Source organism: Anguilla anguilla, chromosome 7 (assembly GCF_013347855.1).
Source record: "Anguilla anguilla isolate fAngAng1 chromosome 7, fAngAng1.pri, whole genome shotgun sequence".
NCBI lineage: Eukaryota > Metazoa > Chordata > Actinopteri > Anguilliformes > Anguillidae > Anguilla > Anguilla anguilla.
In genome coordinates, this window is record NC_049207.1 from 54083492 (window position 1) to 54106116 (window position 22625).

General features: G+C 41.6%; 3 protein-coding genes across 4 annotated transcripts; 2 read left to right on the top strand and 1 right to left on the bottom strand.

Annotated features, from left to right (window-relative positions):
• The first annotated feature begins 1221 nt into the window (after positions 1-1221).
• Positions 1222-4108, top strand: LOC118232085 (heart- and neural crest derivatives-expressed protein 2-like). The gene is made up of 2 exons (XM_035426678.1): positions 1222-2212; positions 2548-4108. Exons 1-2 carry the CDS (start codon positions 1673-1675, stop codon positions 2644-2646), a joined length of 639 nt encoding a protein of 212 aa, XP_035282569.1. The 5' UTR covers positions 1222-1672; the 3' UTR covers positions 2647-4108.
• A 1826-nt stretch (positions 4109-5934) lies between these two features.
• LOC118232086 (high mobility group protein B2-like) lies at positions 5935-8017 on the top strand. The gene is made up of 5 exons (XM_035426679.1): positions 5935-6091; positions 6732-6890; positions 7077-7222; positions 7326-7500; positions 7591-8017. The coding sequence occupies exons 2-5, from the start codon at positions 6744-6746 to the stop codon at positions 7732-7734; spliced, it is 612 nt and encodes a 203-aa protein (XP_035282570.1). The 5' UTR covers positions 5935-6091; positions 6732-6743; the 3' UTR covers positions 7735-8017.
• A 154-nt stretch (positions 8018-8171) lies between these two features.
• Positions 8172-21701, bottom strand: LOC118232084 (N-acetylgalactosaminyltransferase 7-like). 2 transcript variants are annotated; one of them, XM_035426677.1, is made up of 12 exons: positions 21311-21701; positions 20082-20536; positions 16253-16419; positions 15488-15618; positions 15144-15223; positions 14680-14862; positions 13346-13463; positions 11952-12074; positions 11349-11567; positions 11022-11120; positions 10146-10274; positions 8172-9867 (listed from the first exon to the last, which is right to left on the bottom strand). In XM_035426677.1, exons 1-12 carry the CDS (start codon positions 21425-21427, stop codon positions 9730-9732), a joined length of 1959 nt encoding a protein of 652 aa, XP_035282568.1. In that variant the 5' UTR covers positions 21428-21701; the 3' UTR covers positions 8172-9729. The 2 variants fall into 2 exon arrangements, with proteins under 2 accessions (XP_035282568.1, XP_035282567.1); XM_035426676.1 differs by lacking the exon at positions 14680-14862 and adding an exon at positions 14282-14464 and having other exon boundaries at positions 21311-21700.
• Positions 21702-22625: the final 924 nt, after the last annotated feature.

The window sequence follows — 22625 nt, forward strand, 5'->3', positions numbered from 1 at the left end:
TGAATCCAGACAGGACCTATGCAGTATTACATATTTATTTGCCTTTTATTTTTCTTGGCACTGGTGACTAGGCCTGAATACAGCTCAGACGTTTAAAGTTTATGCTCTAGTTGAAGAAACATGTGAGCAATATAAAAAGGTGCAGTTGACTTTTTAATGAGGATTTTGGCTGCCGTAACCTCCTTTAGACTGATTCAAACTATACTGAAGCATGATGCATGTATCTACTCAGACATATACATTTAACTCTTTGAACAACAGGTTTTTTTAAATGTTTTTTTTTTCTTCAGAATTTGAAGTTAGTGTTCTAGAACTCCACTGCTTTCAGTTACCAGTAGTGATTGTGACATCAGCATTAGAATGTTCAATTAAGAACATATTTGTGATCTTACACCACAATACAAAGGGTTAGGCAACTGCTCCCATATTACCTTTGTGATTTCTCCCTTCATTCCAGCAATCGCAAACCTCACAATGTCATGCATTTGTATGTTCACTATTTTCTAAAAGGCACAATTAATTAATATTAGAGGAAATTAGAGGTCAGTAGACGAAACGGCCACATCATACTGCAATACATTAAAGTCACAGTGAATTGGGAAAAAAGGTTAAATAATATATTTTTAAATGACATGAGAGTGTGTATACGTATTTTATAGGATGCAGTGTGTTCCAAATATACAATGCACTTTTCTGTATCTCCCAAAGTTAAAAAGAGACATTTTTATATTAAACCCTGCAATAGTCATAGCTGTGAGATAAAACAATACAATCTGCAGCCCAATCTCTGCAGCTTTATATTACGGGGACGTAGCCATGCCGTTTCTAATATGTTGGAATACAGCATATTCAAAAGACAGCTGAACGGTGTAAGAACAGCGCGCTGCCAGCTGTTTCCCTGGTCTTATCATGTAGCAATTACCGGTCTCCCAGAAGCAGATGTGAGAGCGGTCCAGTTTACTGCAAATCTATTCGTGTAGCAACTTTAACATCACCGTGTACCATTACTTAAACCATTATAAATGACAAACATATATTTCAAAAGCTAAAAGAAAAACAATACCAGAAGCTGAACGTGTCCGCGATTTTCATGATAGATGTTTAAAAGCAGGAGATAAAACAGACTACGAGAGGAGCTGGTACATCTTCTAAATCTGTCCCGCCTACTCCACGATCTGATTGGCCAAATACAAGTTTTGTTGGCACTCCCAACTCAAGAAACTATTTCAATGATTCTAAATCATGCAGTGGACATTAAATTGGTTCAATATTAAGTTTAGGAACCATACTGATTAACCTGGATTTCTCATGGACATTTGCTCGTTAAATATAGGCTGATGTTATCTCACTTGAGTCCTGAATAAATGTTTAAATTCATTAATGGATTGGTGCAAACTTGTATTGCGCGTTCATGAAGAGCGTCGTTCCTAAGAAGTAGAAAAAATGTTCATAATAGTTTTCCACGCTGGATGTAAGCACGGGAATGAAGTATGCGAGTAGTTATTGCCTGCGCTGGAAGATGTGTAGCGCTGGAAAAATGCGTGAAAATACGTGCCGTATTTGTTTTATTTCTATACGGTGTCCGTTAAACGGTGGAAGACATGGACAGTAATCAAAATTTAATTAAGTTCTCCTGAACTGTTCACTGTAAAGAAAAATAGTCCGCCTCAGAATGAGTGTAGTTGGTGGATGTCATCACCATTCAACGATGCCGTATGATAGCCACTCTTTAGCTTCGGAAGCAACTGCAAGTCCTTGTCACGGAGAAAACGCTCTCCTCCATGGTTGGCTCATCAGACATGCAGAAGTGTCTCCAACAAACTGTAGCACGGCACCATCAGAAAGTCCTGGATATGCGACCGGAGGCCTCGGTCTTGAGTTTTCACGTTCTGTGAGCGTCACGGGGGCTGGTACTGGTACTGGTACTGTGACAATATCCCGTCCTATGAAACGGAAAGGTAAGGCTCGACGAAAGGAAAGGCGCAGGACTCAAAATATCAATAGCGCCTTTGCCGAGCTTAGGGACTGCATACCCAACGTTCCTGCAGACACGAAATTGTCCAAAATAAAAACACTGCGATTGGCCAGTAGCTATATCGCGTACCTCATGGACCTCCTAGACAAGGACGATCAGAATGGAGAAACAGAGGCTTTCAAAGCAGAATTCACAAAGACAGATTTCAAAAAAGAGGAAGAAAGCAAGAAAGAACTGGTAAGATTATAAAAAATATATGGTTTGAAATGAATGGTTTCAAACCAATGACTGCTATAGTTGTATTCCTGTTTTATTGGATATAAAAGTATTTGTACATAATGACAGTGGGTGGAAGATACAACTACTGAAATTTAAGTCCGTATTACAGTATTACTAATGGAACTGAAAGCTTTCAGATTAGGGACCACAATGAACAGGTTTAGTTGATTTAATTCAACATGTAATTTTTTGTACTGTTTTTAAGGTCCATATATTCACCGTATACCCTATAGAATTTTAATCGCAAGACACTATACATACATGTCATTGTACTTCATTCTTGTTGATTACAGAATGAAGTTCTGAAGAATTCCAAAAACAATGGTGACAAGAAAACAAAAGGAAGGACAGGCTGGCCTCAGTATGTCTGGGCTTTGGAACTCCAGCACTGAAAACTTTACCTCTCCTGGACTTGCAAAGATTACTTTTCTTTGCTCATTTTTGAAATTTTATCAATTTCTAGCCTACACTAAATTTATTTTTAGGATTTTTATGTGCAATTACCCATCAAGGATATTTAAATAATGCCATTGGATTTGTGAGAGGAGGAGACCTGTGTGGTAAGGTATTATGTGTGAATTTCTAGTGTGATTAAGTTTAGTTCAAATGTAGCCCATGTTAGATATATTTTGCACTACTGTCACCTATGCAAATATGAGTTAAATATTAAAGTAGCATCCATAATAATAAATGTGAAAAACCCACAACGGGACTGACTCAATCTACCTTCAACTTCACTGATAATATTAAGGGGGCCATTACAATTAAAGAGCACCTCCATTCAAGTTTTGGTTTATTTTCAGGTATTCAGATGGATTCATAAAAATGTTACAGGCTACATTTCTCATAATTAACAACTTATTTTCATTATATTAGGCATTATCAGATGACAAAGCAGTTATGCACTGCATATTTACAGTGGAAAAGATAACACATGCAATAGTAGGTACTGCTATGGTAAAAAAAAAAAAAAAAAAAAAAAAAACACATTACCAACACTACTACTACTACTACTACTACTTGTTGGGTTCAGTAGATATTATTCAATCATAATCTGCTCTCTCCCCCCTTTCACTCTCTGACACACACACACACACACACACACACACACACACACACTCACACTCTCTCTCTCTCTAATCAGCCATCACATTGCTGAGGAGGATTCAAATACAGCTTGTCAATTTCAGTTCTGCAATTTGCCAACTATCCAAATGACCTAGTTAATTAAATGGGAACAGTAGAGATAATCAGGCTCCACACTGAAGATGTCCACACAAAGGAAGGATTGCTCCATTCTGTTATTATATGGCAAAACTGCAATTGTTTTCCTTACTTAACAGTATGGGTGATTTTAGCCAAAATAAATACACAAATGTAACATATCAAACAAGTATCCACCACTGGACCTTTCATTGTTGTACACTTCTAATGTTGTTTTTGCTTTGCTGTTATGCTCTGATCTTTGTAACCATCCTTTGCATAGGTTAGGTTCAGTTCTACATTTTTTTTGGTGTGACCCTCAGTCACTCATTTGGGGTGTGCATAGACATGAAATAATCTCACTCAGAGATGAAATCTTAACAGCATTTAACAGCATGGTTCACGTGTCTTGCATGATTTGGCCCACTTACATCAAAATGAGAACAAAATGAGCACAATGATGTAATTAGATGGGGGAAAAAAACAGAAAACAGCAGTGAAATAACTATTATACCCACTAGAGGGAGCCAAAGTATAGGTAATATTCACTGACGTGGTTTTATTGCAACTGCTTGGAATATTAGACCAGACCAACAGGGAGGGAAAGAAGAGGAGGGGAGGGGGACATACCAAATTGTACCTATCATCTTGTGTTGTTTATGCAGTGGACATTCCGTTATTTGGGGTTACTCGTTTGTACTATAATTGTGAAACACAATAAATTTAGAAGAATGGTTGCATATCTTTCATAATTGTCATGCAATTCGGTTCTTGATTTAGATCTCATCCTATTTAATGTGTTCTGTCTTCAGATCACAAAACACATGGCCCTATTTTGAATGGTGCACTTCCAAGACACTGCAGCTACAGAACAGATTATCCTTGGGCACATGAAACTGCGATAAAGTGGGCTCAACAAAAAGCCCCAACTCTCAGCTGTGCAAGACTTTGTTTACACTGATATCCGAAGGAGCTGACAAATCGGATTCAGTATATCCTGGGGGTGTTAGATCCCAGTCCTGGAGGACTGCAGTGTCAGCTCATTTTTGGTGTGTTTCAGCTCTTAAGTGATTAATTTAATGACTACTTGGTTAGAGTGAGTCCACATACCTTGTTTCCAAGGCCTTAAATTGGCTGCTGATTACACTTGCAGACACTGTAGCCCTCCAGGACATGGGTTTGACACCCCTGCATATGCAATAGTATGTAGTCAAATCACCAAAGGCATTTCAGATTGGATTGGACCCACATCCAGTTGCTAGTGTCAAGAAATCAGATATGTCACATGGAAAGGGGCAAACAAGGCCTAATATTCCTCCCTACCCTCTAATAAAACAGGAAGTGTTCCAAGCCGTTATGGGGAAGGTGCAATGTACAACACAAGGTAAGGGTTTGAGTTTTGTGAGTTTGCACCTTTCAAATAAACGTATTTGTATTAAATAGTGAGATGAAAGTATAAAACATTGTGAACTGTTATTCAATGAGGCATATTCTCATTCAGTCTGTTGCCTCGTGTCTCGTTGAACTTGATGGTCCAAGCATCACACGTGCTGTCCTCAAAACATAATGATTTTTTTTCTTGTTATACACTGTTTCAGTTCTCTTCAATCTTCAGCATTTCTCCTCATAAAACACACATAGCATTTATGTAACATGTTAAGAGACTGCAAGAGCATTTTCATACAACCTATATTCTTGTCAGACCTGTACCAAGTCTATTTATTGTAAGGCTATTATAAAAATTAACAGCATAACCATCTGAGCAGTAGCTATGATTCATTTTAGTCTCAATTCATGCACAGCAAGCCGATAATATATTTTAAAAATAGCCTACATAGACTGTCACTCATTAATAGGCTATTAGGCAACGACTGGGATCCTGGATGAACTGATGTTTTGTGGATAATTTTTTCTTATAGATGATTTATCCTTCACAGAGAACAGTTTGAGATTAGGAATTTTGCAATTATTAAAACGTAGACAGTAAATGAGTAATAAATGAAACGTGTTTATATTGGCTAAATACACCAGCCGACCCACAGAGAATCAACGAAGAGAGGTAGGGGCTACTAGCGCGAGCATACTAAATGAGGACGGAACATTACTGCAAACCTTTGCCGCAATTTTCCAGCGACTATATTTCTCAAAACCGGCAAGTAGCCTACTATAGCGACTTTTCTGGACTACATTGAATCATTCATTTTTCTCCTGTGTGTCCAATGCGTCATCTAGCAGAGATAAGCTAGTGACAGCTGTCATCCGCAGCTGCCTTTTAAACAACCGCTGCCTGGTAGCCAGCGTTCGCCCTAGTGCCCCACGAAAGAGGCACAATGTGGAGGGGGTAGGGCTATAGAAGGTCTCGGTATACGATAGCTAGCATTTCCACTCTCTCCTCCATTCACTTATCAATACCTTCAATATTGTCTATATTTATCTGTCAAGAGTTCGTCTAAAACAGTATGAATGGCACGCAATTCCATCTCACGAGCTGTGGGAATATAATTAACGGTAGATGTGTATGCAAATTAATGTGTGACGTCATCTAGCGACAAATCTGAAGGTTGGCAGCTACTTTCTCTGAGGAGAAAACGGCTAGAGCGAGGCATACTTCTACAAATTGTGTGGTCGACAGAAGTAAGCAATGATTTAAACTTGTATTATTTTATCGTATTCTGAAGGTATATCCTTTTCCCCAAACGATTGTCCAGTCGTTAAATCGGTTTTAACCTGTATCCATAACGTCCAATTCAAATATTGAAGAATATGTAGCGAGCCTGTCCGCTTACTAGCATCCCTAACTCGTGAACGCTGAGTTGCTAATGTGAGCTAATATAGAGAACCAGGCTAACAATAGCTATTGAGCTTCGTTAACTTAACGGCTGAATTGGCCATGCTTAGCTCACTTAGCTTGTGTTTCAGTTATAGCGAGTTAACGTTAGCGATTTCACTAGCCATTTTTATATAGCCAATGCTAGCTGGTTTCTTTAATGAATAATGGGGTTTTGGGCGCGAAACAAAAATGGAGAGGTTCAGCTATTGTTCTTGTGATGTTTTTGTCCAGGTGCTAGCCAGCTGGCTAGCTTGTTTGTGTGTAGCTAGCTAGTACGTCTAAGCAGAATCTGGTGCTCGTTTACTCACATTGAGTTTGCAAGTTTACCGTGAGCTACCTCGCTAGGTATCCTGCTGTGGTCCTTACATAGCTTTCTTGAAAACGCTAGTCAGCTAGCCAATGCGCTTGTGGGCTATCTGGCTAGCGTAACGTTTTATTTCACAGAATCTTGGAGACATGGTGAAAGATGTTAATAAGCCAAAGGGGAAGACATCTGCGTATGCTTTCTTCGTCAAAACATGCCGCGAGGAGCATAAGATAAAAAGTCCGGGCACATCGGTGAACTTTGCGGAGTTCTCAAAGGAATGTTCGGAGCGGTGGAAGGTAGGTAACAATGGAATTGCCATTGGAGGAGGCGTTGCCTATGTTATGGCTGGTGTCCGCTGCCGTTCTAGTTAGATGGAAATTTAAATGCTGATATCGTCTTTTTCAGTGTAGCTAGGTGGCTAGAGTTGGTTCGCATGACGTTTTCGTTAGAAAATAATGTAGCTAATGCAAGGCTGTTTTTAGATCCTGACGGCAAAGGAAAAGGGCCTGTTTGAGGACAGGGCGAAAGTCGACAAAGCTCGCTACGACCGCGAGATGAGAAGCTACATACCTCCTAAAGGCTCCAAGAAAAGGAAGGTTAAGGATCCCAATGCCCCAAAGCGTCCCCCGTAAGTAGCTAAAATACGAAGGGCAATTTCTATACTAAATTAAATGTGTGATTATCCGAATGAATATCTAAAACGGCGTGTTTTTGTGTTCATTTTGTACCAGATCCGCGTTCTTCGTGTTCTGTTCCGAGCACCGTGCGGCCCTGAAAAGCGAGAATCCGGGCATCACTATTGGAGAAATAGCGAAGAAGCTCGGAGAGATGTGGGCTAGACAATCACCCGCAGACAAGGCCCCGTTTGAGCAGAAGGCTGCAAAACTGAGGGAGAAATATGAGAAGGTACCCGGAGTTCTTTTTTTCTCGAGGTGTGGAAACACTCAGATGCGCATCTGCTGTACTGTGTTCACGTGCATATTTACCTTCCAACAGGATGTTGCAGCCTATCGTGGAAAGGGCATTGCTGGCCAAATGGGACTCCCAGGTCAATCACTGGGGTCAGCCAAGGTCGAACCAATGGAGGATGACGATGACGAAGATGATGATGAGGACGACGGTGACGAAGATGACGATTAAAGTGTCAGTTCTGAAGCTCGAGCTGTGTATCATACAGAACAAGTGTGAACCTCAGCCGCCAAAATCCATGTCAATAGTTGTATCCCGGTGGTATTTTCAGAATGAACAGAAATGTGTACATACACATGCCGTTTTGTGGAGTATGTAGTACTTATTCTTTAAAGCACTGTGTTTTTGTATTTTAGATAGTGTGGCAATTCTCAAATGCCCTTATAAAAATGTAACAAGTTTGTAAAATTGTTATTTTTAACTTTTTCTTTGGAAAATACACTACTCTAGCCTACAATTGTTGTATTTGTAGGTTACTTTTTTTTTTTACAATAAATTTTTGTATGATATACTTGTTTCCTTTAGCAAATTGCACAGCAGTTTGAGTCCTGATTAATGGTATTTTAACTGTATCCACTTTAAAGAACAGAACAAAATTAAGAAGAACATACTCCAAATACTGGCTGTAGTTTAAGTATAAATTTGGGAATTCGCTGCAGAAAAGTCCTGCAGTAAGTTAAATTCTTCAGTACAACTGCAATCAAATACAAAAGTCTGAGGAGGAACCTTGCTGGTTTAGAGCACATCATATTTAACATAACTGGCAACATTTAATTTGAATATAATGATATCCAGAAATATTTAATAATCATGGAACACATTTCGCAACAGTAAAAATAACCGCTCTACCAGACTCAGCCCTTTCATAGAGACTACCAGTAATTTAGTTGTGGGGCTAACTTGTAACACCATTTAAGCAAAAACCAATAACCAATAAAAGAATAGAGAAAGCTTGAGAAAAGTACCCAAAAGACAAGGAAAATGAAATCGTACAAAATAAAAAGAAATGCAGCTAAAACACTGTTACCATGGCCAAACATGTTGGAAGGTTACAGGTTAAATCAAGTGGAAATAAAAATGAGTGAAATAATTCAATTTTTTCGCCATTGAGGACCAGTAAGAATCAATGTTTAAATTAGATATTTACACCTTCACCAAAGACCAAACAGAAATCTTTAAAATGACATCTCCATTTTCACAAAATTTTGAAGGCTATAGGTTTGTTCAGGACTTATTTCGTGGCGTGTCATTTTCAGATTTTTGAGTTTGGTCACAATGTGTCAATACAATATTAGAAATGGGGGGGGGGGGGACTCCATAAAAATATATTACTGTATTAATATTTGCAATCAGATGTGTAGAGCGTGATTTGGGCCAGCTAATAAAGATTTTACAGCTATAAAGACATCTGACATTGAGCATGACAAAATGAAAACCCAGTATTGGAAATGGTACATTTCACACCGAGGACAAAACACTTAAAACAGTGCTGCATTCGCCAGGCTTGATTTCATGTGTGCAGTTACAGTACCGAATGGTTTTGCTGGCTTCTTGTATGAAAAATGCCCCTCAGCAACACATAATTAGCACACACAGATTTGATTTTAAACTTGGAAATAAAAATAAAGAACTACCACACAGAAAAGTTCAGAAAAAAAGGTGCTGGAGGCAAAACGATAAATTCAAAAAGAAGGACATCACACGTTTTCTCCATTTCAGAAGCGTATGCTCAAGAGCTAAGCTTTTGGGCAAAGACCTTGTCCTGCAGATGTCCCTCTTTTTGACTATAAATTTAAAAACAGAAAAGGAGTGTTTTGGAACTTCTGTATCTGTTAAAAATAACATTGATAGATTGCACAATGCTTAATGTAAATATACAATTGGGGAGGGAAAAAAATAAAATAAACAGCTTCATAGGCCCCTGAGCAAAATCCCCAAAATTTATCTTCATCAATATGGAGATAAGAAAAGATGTAAACGCGATCAATGATCAATCAATTAAAATAAATTTAAAAACAATATTCGTAAACAGCTCACAGCAAGAAGACATGGTCTCCCTTTTCTCAGATCTCCTTCATTTCAATATTCAACCGATTTCTCGATGCAGCAGGCACACAGGTGGCTAGCATTAAGCACAGCCTTGTAGTTTCTGGAGGAGTGCCCGTTTCAAACTGCCACAATATTGTTCATTTCCCACTTCTGTGTGGTTTTGCTCTCATCACACGTGGCGATGAAGACCTTGTGCAGGACCTCTGATCGATCCAAGCATTTACTCGTGGGGATATGCGTGAATCTGTGAAGATCCTGCAAAATTAGAGATTGAAACATTTTTAAATGGGAATATTCGTCTCAAATTGGCACAAATGTGAATCATTTGTAAATTTGATCACTACCATTGTCTTTCACATCTGGCGTGATCGTTACCTCAGATGGATATTTGCAAATTACATTTTTATGAATTACATTCATTTTTATAATTAAGATTTTCATAGTTTATTATTCTTCCATTTCAATCATTAGTTCATCCAAGTAAAACTTTACAGCTTAAGTAATAACAGCATGGATGCTTTATCAGGACTGACCTTGAAGTACTTCCACTCTGTGTACTGGTTAGTTTTGCAATTAGTTATGATGACTGCGGACCCATCTGGCCCTTCAGTCACGCACTGGCCATTCTGCATAAGCTGGTTGCCTTCATTTATTCTGAAAAGCTGAAGAACAAGCAAATGTTGGACTGGGGTAAAAAAAAATTTTTTTAGTCAATTTCATATTCTTTATACCTGAGAATTCTGACTTTCCAGGGTAATTAATTTGTACTTCCAGTTTGATACAGACACGTGGGTGGTTTCAGCAAGAAAGCAATGTAAAGAGGCTACTGAGTGGCTTGTGCCGTTTAAGAATTGTTTCTGTACATGGAGTTCCACAGTCTGCTATCCCTTAAGGCACTGTTCCAGTGTGTATATGGGCCCCATGGTCTGGTATCCCTTAAGGCACTGTTCCAGTATATGGGTGGGCCTCACAGTATTGTATTTGTTAAAGCTCTACTCCAGTTTGTGGATGGGCCCCATGGTCTGGTATCCCTTAAGGCACTCTTCCAGTATGTGGTTGGGCCCTATGGTCTGGTATCTGTTAAGGTACTGTTCCAGTGTGTGGATAGGCCCCATGGTCTGGTATCTGTTAAGGCACTGTTCCAGTGTGTGGATAGGCCCCATGGTCTGGTATCTGTTAAGGCACTGTTCCATTATGTGAATGGGCCTCACAGTCTGGTATCTGTTAAAGCTCTAGTCCAGTGTGTGGATGGGCCCCATGGTCTGGTATCTGTTAAGGCTGTGTTCCAGTGTGTGGATAGGCCCCATGGTCTGGTATCTGTTAAGGCTGTGTTCCTGAGTGTGGATGGGCACCATGGTCCGGTATCTGTTAAGACACTGTACTGTGGAAAATGGCACATTCAGCCTCACCTGGTTTCCCCCCATCCTGTGGCAGGGCCCTATCTCCAGGCTTCCCCCATCGGTGTGACCCATGCTGTCTATGCAGTAGCTGGTTTCATACCCTCGAATCTGAAAGAAGAAAGCCACCAAACATGTACAACTGTCCTGCATTTTATCTTGCAGAAATGTAGTGTGAAAAGACCCTAAGAGATGCTATAAAGTTTTTTTCTTTCCAGGATTTACTCAGAGACTGCTTTACTATTTTTAGAGCATTCATATTTTAAAATTCCTAATACGGAGTAGGACAGAGTAACGTTTTTAAGATCTCAATTTAATGCAGGAAATGTGCAAAAATACCTCTCCCCATTCAACGATCTTGGGAGGCAGAGGGTAGTGAACTGGGATGTCATAGGCGATCTCCTCCATGAACCACTTGAAGCTTTTGCACTGATGCTCCTCCCGGAACTTCTTCAGCTCGCTGATGTCTCCGTAGGCCAAGGTCTGAGTTTCAGGTCGACTGGCATAAAAGTAGTCCTTGTATTCATCCCACCATACTTCTACTACACGGACATAGTTCTGGTGGGTTGAAAAAATAAAAAACAGAACAAATGGAATATATACAACCCCAGTGTCCAGCAGACAAGAAACAGTAAAAGAACACATTACATTACATTACAGGCACTTAGCAGACGCTCTTATCCAGAGAGACTTACACAACTTTTACATAGCATTTACATTGTATCCAATTATACAGTTGGGATATATACTGAAGCAATGCAGGTTAAGTACCTTGCTCAAGGGTACAACGGCAGTATCCTACCCAGGAATCAAACCTGTGACCTTTTGGTCATAAGACCAGTTCCTTACCCATTATACTACACTACTGTACTACAAGAACACAGAATTTGTGAATGGACAGAAGAAAGGAGTCGCGAGGAAACGGACGGATGCCTCTCTGACCTTCAGCGTGGGGGAGGAGCCCACGTGCGCAGGCGGCGGGTTGCCTTGCCAACCGTGCAGGCGATACACGTGCCCGATCCGGGAGCAGGGAACGAAAAGCAGCTTCCCTCCGCACTGCCAGATCTGCGGGGAAAAGACACGAGCACTTTCCAGAGCTGCCGGCTGCTTCTGCCACTGTTTCAGAAATAACCCAGCCAAACGCAGGGCTCGGTGTCCACACAACCCAGCCAAACGCAGGGCTCGGTGTCCACACAACCCAGCCAAACGCAGGGCTCGGTGTCCACACAACCCAGCCAAACGCAGGGCTCGGTGTCCACACAACCCAGCCAAACGCAGGGCTCGGTGTCAACACAACCCAGCCAAACGCAGGGCTCGGTGTCCACACAACCCAGCCAAACACAGGGCTCATTGTCCACACAACCCAGCCAAACACAGGGCTCGGTGTCAACACAACCCAGCCAAACGCAGGGCTCGGTGTCCACACAACCCAGCCAAACACAGGGCTCAATGTCCACACAACCCAGCCAAACGCAGGGCTCGGTGTCCACACAACCCAGCCAAACGCAGGGCTCGGTGTCCACACAACCCAGCCAAACGCAGGGCTCGGTGTCCACACAACCCTGCCAAACACAGGGCTCGGTGTCCACACAACCCAGCCAAACACAGGGCTCAATGTCCACACAACCCAGCCAAACACAGGGCTCGGTGTCAACACAACTCAGCCAAACGCAGGGCTCGGTGTCCACACAACCCAGCCAAACGCAGGGCTCAGTGTCCACACAACCCAACCAAACACAGGGCTCAATGTCCACACAACCCAGCCAAACGCAGGGCTCGGTGTCCACACAACCCTGCCAAACACAGGGCTCGGTGTCCACACAACCCAGCCAAACACAGGGCTCAATGTCCACACAACCCAGCCAAACACAGGGCTCGGTGTCAACACAACTCAGCCAAACACAGGGCTCGGTGTCCACACAACCCAGCCAAACGCAGGGCTCGGTGTCCACACAACCCAGCCAAACGCAGGGCTCGGTGTCCACACAACCCAGCCAAACGCAGGGCTCAGTGTCCACACAACCCAACCAAACACAGGGCTCAATGTCCACACAACCCAGCCAAACACAGGGCTCGGTGTCCACACAACCCAGCCAAACGCAGGGCTCGGTGTCCACACAACCCAGCCAAACGCAGGGCTCGGTGTCCACACAACCCAGCCAAACGCAGGGCTCGGTGTCCACACAACCCAGCCAAACGTAGGGCTCGGTGTTCACACAACCCAGCCACCGTTTCAGAAATAACTCAGCATATAAATATAAATAATAAATAAATACAACAAAAAATAAATGTACAAAAATATAAATAAATGTTTATTTAATTGGAAAATATTTTACCTTGTAGGAAATCTCAAAGTTTTCTCCTCCCCAGATCTGAAGACCAGGGTCATAGAGACCCAGTTCAAAGAAATAATCTCTCTCAATAGCAAAAAGTCCACCAGCCATAGCAGGAGATCTGGGAAAAAGCACAGCGGTCAGACTGATCTGAAGTCAGAGATCGACACTCAACTTCAAGCCAAAAGGCCAGAACATAAACAAAGGGCGTGGCGTCTCAGTTTGGGCAGAATAATGGCAAAACAGAAAAAAAGATAACAAAAATAAATATGCAGTTCACGTATGTGAAGGGATGTGCAGATTATAGTTCTTGTTTCTGTGCAACCTTGTACTATGGCATCCTGAAACGTGTTTGCAGCTTGTATTTCCAAATTATAAAGCATTCCAGCATTATTTTAGTCCTAATAACCCAATAACCACATTCTAAAAGAACACCCAGCGTGCTTGCAAATGAAGGAATAGTGTAAATTGTTACAAAATCAATAATAGAGGTAACAGAGGGTAGACTTAAAATTACAACAAATGATCAACAAATCTTGATCAAAACATCAACATCATTAGTTAAGTCAATAATGTAATACAACCCATCACACAACTCATTGTTTGTATCATTTTTACACGTAGCCTAAACAACATCATTAGCGCTATTAGTTCTGAGTTAATAATCAAGCAATAAAAGAACAGTATGAGGACAGAGCCAAAACCCATATGCTTGTATGCTGCAGCAGCATTTAGTGAGAGCTTCAGGTTTAGTGTACTGTATTTTCAAAGGGTTGCAGCCCTTTTATTAAACAGGCATTTGAGACATGCACTGATCTGCCATGCAGAAATGAGAGAAACACCCATCGCCAAACAAATTCAAGCAGCAGAACGTGGAGAATCAACACTTTGCATTTAAAGCGGACGGTGTGGTGTGTCAGTTACTGGTCCATGCATTACCGATAAGGCTCGGTTCTAGTTAGCCTCTTCTCCTTCTCCTTGCTAGTCAGAGGCACACGCTTCCACAGCATGCTCCAGTCCCATGCTCCTCTCGCAAAGCCGTCCTCATCACCGCCCCCTTGTGGCTGAATGTCGTAAGTCTGACCACTTATGGCGTCAATGAGCGGCACTGTGCATACAGTTCTGGGGGGGGGGGGGGGGGGGCGGTTAGTGGATGGACAGCGGCGGGGGAGATTGGGGCAGGGTCGGGGTCGAGGGGGGAGGTCCATGCAGCAAACGCACAGCAGGCAAACATGAGGAACAAACCAAAACACAAACACACACACAGAGACACACAAAAAAAAAAGGTTTAGATGAATATGCATGAAGTGGAATGGAATAAACCTTCCTTGGTTTACCGGTAAGGCTCACTGTTATGCTTCCTTATAGACTTTTCCTTGCCGCTTAGTGGCACCCGTTTCCACAACAAACTCCAGTCCCAGGCACCCCGGGCCAAACCGTCTTCATCCCCACCTCGCTGCGGTTCTGTGGTATAATCATTGCCGTCTATGTAATCTATTAACGGAACTGTGCATACGGTTCTGCAACGTCAACGAGAAACAACAACAAAAGGACGATTCGCATCGCTTCAACCGAGATAAAAATCACTGCGCATCCTGTGCTTTGATCTCTCAGAAGAGCGCTCACAGAAACCCAGCACATTCATTTGGCACATTCAAAAGGCTGCACAGAAAATAAACAGAGTTGAGTTTGCATTGGAGGGCCTACTGAATTTTCTTTCTTTTTTCTTCTTTTTTTTCTGCAACCGACCGATTAATAACCAGCTGAAAATATTACAATATGTGTTTGGAGTGAAGCGTACCTGTCTTTGGAAATGGGAGCCACCAGTGGGGCGTACCAGTTAATTCCCACTTCACAGTGCGCGTCCAGGTAGATCAGCACCTGTGGGGAGAGGTTAAGGCTCACATCTGTAATAATGAACTCTCTCTGCACGTTAGCATGATGCAAGGTGCATGATTATGTAAGTCGCTCTCGATAAGAGGATCTGCTAATGCCACTAATGCTAATGATGCTAATGCCAATGCTACTAATGCTAATGCTGCTAATGCCACTAATGCTAATGTTGCTAATGCCAATGCTACTAATGCTAATGCTGCTAATGCCACGAATCCTGCTAATGCTATCGCTAACGCTGCTAATGCTCACCTGGCCGAGCTTGGCTTCCCGGGCGCCTATGCTCCGGGCCTGAATTAGCCCCTCCCTCTTCTGGTTGCGGAACACCTTCACCAGCCCATTCCACTGCTTGATGTAGTCATCCAGCCTGCTTTTCAGTTGCTCTGTCGAGAGTGAGTGAGGAACCACGAGCACTATGACAAAGCTGTACATATAACCAATGCACCAGCGCTCAATATCTTCAAGCGGATGGGAATACAACAGTACTGCTGCAGCACAGATAGAGAGTGCTAACCTCAGAAAGTAAATGTAATCGCATCAAGTGTTTCAGCAGTATGAGTGTGCGTGAAATGTTTGCTTTAATTTTCTACGTTTTAAAAACAGCTAATTTCACATTTTCTCAAGATATATTTTTACGTACAAAAATACTTTTATGTACAAAAGTGAAACAAGACTTCACGGGTTATACTCTCTACAATGAATCAGTGTCAATAAACACCATCCAAAAGACACGTCCTTGATGCAATTTTTCATGTGAGGAGATGCTGCACTTTTCCCCCTACCAGTCAGAGTCATTTAGTGAGCGGTTGTTAGGAAATAACATGTAATCAAAAGAAAGAAGGAACCAACTACAATTATGGCTTCCTTAGACCATTCCTTAATGCTCGTTAACTGAACATTCTTATGCTGATGTCACAGCCACTGCTGGTATTTCAAAGCAGTGGAGTTCTAGAACATTCCAGAAGACCTACTCTTCGAAGGGTCGAATGAAAACTCAAACACCTACTCATCCGTTACCTTTATTGCTGTAGTCATCGATCAGCACTATTTCAGCCAGATATTTGTTGGGCGTTCTCTTGATCACACTGTGCACCGTCCTCATGAGGGTGGACCACCCTTCGTTGTGAAAGACGATGATGACGCTGGAGGTGAGCAGGTTTTCATCGTAATGCCAGTACTTACACCTAGATGGAGAGAAAAACATTCATTTATATCAAAATCGGTTTCTTATTCACTACAGTCCTTTCTCTGCAAGGAAATGACCAAATCCAGGCTGAACTCAAGCAAGCGAGTGGGGAAAAAAATAAATAAATCAACTTTAGTTTGGTTTACTGCACAGACACTCCACAGGTACCAATATAGGTTAGTTTAGAGACTAAAGAATGAATGAAAAATTTGCATAAAACGTGCTACTTAGGCTGACCAGACATGCTCTTTTTCCTGGACTTCTTCTTTTTGGGGCCAAAAATACTTGTCCTGGCAGGATTTCCACATTCTGAAAAGGTCTGGACATCTAAAGGTCTAAATTCCTAAAATTCCTATGAATGTTAGGTTTGGTTGTTCATATTTGGATTTAAGAAAACAGTTAATGTATTTGTTAATGGTTAACTAATTATTAGTTCATCCTATGTTTTGCTAATGTATAAATAATCATGTAAGTATTATGTTAGTTCATGTATTTGTTAACTACTCTCTCAATTTTATGCTTAGTTAATGTATTTCTGCATCATTAATCAGTTACTGCCAATTCATGTGACCACATTGTAAACTGTTACCGGTCATCCTAATGCTACTCAAACATGAATGCGGCGTAGGGCTGAGGTCCTGAGCATAGGCTAAGTGCCTAAATGTCATCTACATTACAGCTAGCAGGATGTAACCTAGCTTAGGCTACAAACTATACTGATGGCCCCTGAACACTTCTCAGAGGCACCAAGTTTCTTATCCGAGGCTTGAAATGAGCCGCAGGAATCTTAATGAATTCTCAACACATTCCAAAGGATAAGGTTCGGTTTCATGACCTTCTCCCTCGCGCCGGTTCTCTCAAATACACGTTAAAAGGCTGAGAAAATCCTTTAAGTGTTAATCTAGCGCACACATATAATGATCCCGGGGAGACTTCTAAACCACACTGCTTTTACTCGTTTAGTTACTGTGCTGTAAGACATTCTTCCCTTTAGCAAAACCTGTTTGAAAGCCTCAGAAGACAGAAAAGTGAGCTCGAGGTATTTTGTTCCTTTACACAGCCCACTAGTCGAAAAAAAAAAAAAAAAAAATCAAGGAAACTAATAACAATGCCTAAATTATGTAATGTAGGGTTCTGTAAGGTAGAGTAGTTAGGCTAACACAGGGTTATATTGTAACTAAAAAAACAAATGTGATAAATTCAATCCATTTCTCAAAGAATAGGTTGAGGTTGCCATTTAATTTACATGCCAGGAAACCTAGTACATCCTGAACAAAATTGATTTCCAGGAGACCTAGAAGGTAATGTCATCTTCAGCATGTTTGACTGATCAAACTGTGCATATTTGGCCAATCTAGTTGTGCGGAGAGCTATTATGCAAGTATGCATCATTAGTTTGTTTAATGAATGTCTCCTTCAGTAACAACTGTAAGGCTATAAAATCTCTCAGTGCTTATACTTCTCACTAAGCAAAGGTCATCGCTAATTGTGTGATTTAGAGATTTCGATGCATATGCGATATAATGATTGCAAGCGCTCACAAAAGGACTGGAGGCACTTTTATCTGCAGACTGTAAACAGAGGCAGTGCAGGACAAAGCTACACGATACACCTGTAGCTGCTAGCCAATAACCACAATGCAATACCATTAAAATTAAATAACACCAGCTTGTTGCCATGCATGGCTATATAGATTCAATTTTGCTCTGGCTCTTTAATTGGTTTCAACAAAATTTTGGCTCTGAATATATACAATCACTGAAATTGACAAATTACATTACATTACAGGCATTTGGCAGACGCTCTTATCCAGAGCGACGTACAACAAAGTGTAGGCTATAACAAATGTGCTAGTGAGCTGCCTTAAGATGGGGTTTGGTGGACAGTGTAATATTCAAATGATTCTCAACCATCATCTCACCTGTGCAGAGAACTCAAACTGTTAAATACCGAGACAAAGACTCAAGACCCATGATCCTTTACAGAGCTGCATCTGGTAATGAAGACTTGGCTAAACCCGATTTAGTGTAACTCACCCCTTTATTACACAAAAGAGTCCCAACCTGCTTGTTATTCTACGAAGCTGTGAGTACACAATGTCGCCCTAAAGTGAACAAAAAGAATAAGGGTGTCTTTTCTTTATCGCTTGGCTACAGTCCCAAATGCTAATAACAGAGACCAAAGAGTCTTTGGACTGCTGCACTAAAATCGTGTCAAACTTCACAACATGTTGGGTTCCAGCTTTGTCACTGTACTGGCTGGAACAGGTGAGGATGCATTTTCAATGCGTGAAACTATTTTTAATCAGAAAACAGATTAAAATTTTGTTCCAATACACCCAATGTTACTATGATCTTTTTGCAGCACCTAGTCACAACAAAACAAATGACTTTTTTTGGAAACAGGACATATGAACTTTCAGAAGTTCTACTCAGAACACATAAACCAGGATTTTCTTGTAGGTTTTTTTTTTTTTTTTTTTTACACTGAAGTGCGTCATCACATTGACAAGATATGAATTTGGTGTAAAATGCAATGCGTCTGTCTGACCACAGATATTGGTCTGCTGAAATCGAACTGCAACCATACCCAGAAAATACCGTTACCCAGCTAATGATAGATAGCTAGCCCAAAGAGAAGTTCATTTGAATCTTATTCTCCAGCATTAAGTTGTTACTTTGTAAAATATCACACCCACAGCAAATTCTCTGACCATCATGGCCAGCCCGCTAACACTGCCAAACATAACTGATTTAATTGATTAATAACAGCAGTTATCCAACGTCACTGAACACTGACAAGCCACTTGGTGGTGGACAAGCCAAGGCAACCAGGCTCATCTCTCCAGCACTAACCCGGTTGAAAGCTGAAAATGCACCACTGTAGCGGCCAATCAAAACACGTCTCCTCTTCTTATTCTCCTCCTTCTATTGGCCACATGCTTTTCAGACACAGCCCACATAGGAAAAAAAGAGTCATAAACATCCCGGATGCTTTTTAGAACAATAAATACCGCTAGACAAGCAAGGACTGGGCAGAAGTGAACTCAGACAAACACTGCCAGTGCATCACAGCAATGCCTGAGCGTCATAGTAATGACAGCCTGTTTTACAATCTCCAACGTGACAGTCCTACATAGTAGGCTATGCCTTTAAGATATGAATTGTGTACGTTGTGATAAGCGTTGTATGAAAATTGGCAGTTCCACTACTATAACTCAGATTTTCTTTGAAGTAATAATTCTGTGTGGGAAGCTCAATAAACTGCATTCCAATCAGACTCCAACCAAAGCAGTTGCGGAGATATTGCAATGCACAAGATATACGCTAGTAAAGCATAGCCTGGAGGCCGGACCAATCACGTCTTTGCGTGAGGCTGAAAGGGTAAACCCGGTTATCAGGTCCAACCACCATAAACACCCTCCCTATCAAAGTACAACTTCCAAGTTCAGCTTCTAGTCTGAAGTAATTCATGTATAACAATTGCTCAATAAAAAAGCAGGAGATGATAACTATGACAGAGGAATACACATATAAAACTGGCAATCTCAAAAACCCTCAGGTATTAGGCAAATATACCTCACTGTCATTAGTGAGTGTTATAACTTAAGACTCACTCCAGACCTTGAGCAAACACGGTTGAGTAAAAGGGGTGACTCACTCCTCATGGCGCAAGTCGTTAACGCTGCGATCCAGGGATATCATGTCGCTGGCCACCATGTTGAAGCCGAACTCTTTGATGCTGGCCTGGATGGACTCCTTGTACTCTGGCCCCAGAACAAAGGCCTTGGCCTCCTCCCCCGGTCCCCCGGGGACACCGGGGCGCTCTGGCGCCTTCGGCTCCAGGTTACCCAGCTCGCCGCTCTTCAGAACCGGCTCGGAGTACACGTGGGTGTGAGGCTTAAAGGTGGCGTACTGCTTCTGCATCACGTTCGCCAAGTTCTGCACACCCCCTTTAAGCTTCTGCTGGACCTCGTTGTGCCCTTTGTTCTTCTGCCGCATGGACTCCAGGTCAACTTCAACCCCCTCCACATGGGGCCATGGCACCACCGGCTTAAATTTGCCCAAAACTGAATTCTTGGCATCGGGCAAAGCATTAACTGCATCTTTTTTTTCCTACAAAGAACAAGAGAGAATGACATATCAATACATTTTAAATGCCAACCTTTTTTTTGCAATACAGAGACATGCTGACATTATCTAGCTAAGCAGGTAGTACTAGTCTACCCAGGTAGCCAAGACATTTAAAATAATACAACCTCGTAGATAGCTAGTGTCTAGTTATTAATAGGATTTTCAGGGTCTGTCGTAAAGAGCTGGCAAAGCTTCTACCAAGAAAGTGAACCTACTAACGTTATATAGACGGAGGCCACAGCTTCAATAAGTTGTTCTATATAGACAGCTTTTTGCTTGCTACTCTTGCACGCTGTCTTCCGGGTTTACATGCCGTCAACGACATTGCAGAATATTATACTGAGTCAGTTCAATGGATAAATGACATTCACAACTTCTGAACACAGCACTGAAATTAACCAGAAAGCTTGCAGCAATAACTAGATACTGCCCAGCAATCGAAATCGCGAGTTAGCAAGCGCTGCAGCTTTTAGCAGAGAAAGAAACGTTTCGAAGTCTGGATAACAAGACTCTGCATCATCTCAAACTTAACCAGCAAGCCAATCTCCATGACAACGAACTATACCTGGTTTTCCGCCCTCGTCAGCACGTTATTTCGCGTTACGCGTGTCAGCTAGCTAAGGTATAACCAAAGAGATTCGATACAACAGCACCAAAAAGCCAGATCCGCCTCAGTTAACATTAAGCACATATCAAAGAAAGAGAAGCCTGCGGCAGTATTAAAACTTAGCTGCGCCAAACTTTAACGATACCCACCACTCGATGCGATTCGTCGTTTGATTTTGGAAGGAGGGAAGACCAAAGCACAACTAGGAAAAATAATGTCCCCGTGACAAATAGACTTCGAAGAATAAATCCGATTTTTAACCTCATTTTAGGAATAACTAGTCAATAAATATTAAGTGTTGAGCTGCCCTGGCTCGCAGCCCCTGGCTGTTCCCGACGCGATTTATCCTGGTGCTATAGTCCCATTCGAAGCTGCCTTCTCTGGTGGTGCTTCAGCTATCCTACTTCTGTTCCAGTCCTGCTTTTCTCCTGCCCTCTCGGCCACCGGTCCTGGCACATTCAAAAGTTCTCGGCACGTACCCAGAGACCAGGCAGGGCGGCAGTTGCGCCGTGGGCTGACACAACACGGATGTAGCAAACGCTACGCTCCAGGAAGCGGCTTTTTTGTTGACCCACGAGACTGTATTTGCATAGCAAACGAATTGGCTACAAAATTGCTAAATGCTTAAGTGAATCGGATCAATGAACAACAACAACAACAATAGCAATAATAATAATAATAATAATAAGAAATCCTTTTGATACAGTAACTATTCCACGAGTTGCATGCACGTTGTCTTTTTCAGTACGAATCAGGGTGGTTTTGAAGCAAGAAAATAACGTGTTCCACAAAATTTGTGGAGAAACCGAACGCCCCGATATGAACGGAGACACGAGTTAATCGTTACTAGTTTAACACAATGCATACCGTAGGCTGTTAATCAGTATGAACTTAATCGGTAGTTCAGCAATAGCAAATATGCCACGTGTTTCACACACAAAATATTTAAAGTCATACTTGAAGTACAACTCAGCACATAAATTATGTGCCTGTCAAACAGTGTCAATGCTCAGTCAGTTGACAGAAGGCGTGGGGCGCTTTCCCATTCGTCCAACCTGTTGATTTTTGGAACAAGAAAAACTAGTAAAAAAATGTCTGCTATGCAGATAGGACGTCATTCAACAAAAAAAGGACCCAACGACTTGTTATAAAAATAGCTTAACGCCACCCCAAGTAATTTTTGTCGTTGAAAAATTTAATTCATTCTTTATTTTATATTTTGATTACTCATTAATTGTATTAATTGTGACCTATATACCCCTTTACGCAATTAAACCACAACCATAGGAAGAAAATGGTTTTGGGTACCTACTTCCCAAAGAATGGTAAAGTGATGGTGTAGTGAAAGAAAGTGTGGTTGTTCCGACTGTCTCTTTAGACAACACACTAATATTGTTTCAAACGACGGTATCCTTGCGCGCTGAGCAAAGCATTGCTGTATCCTGGGCCTGATTGTGTCTGCTG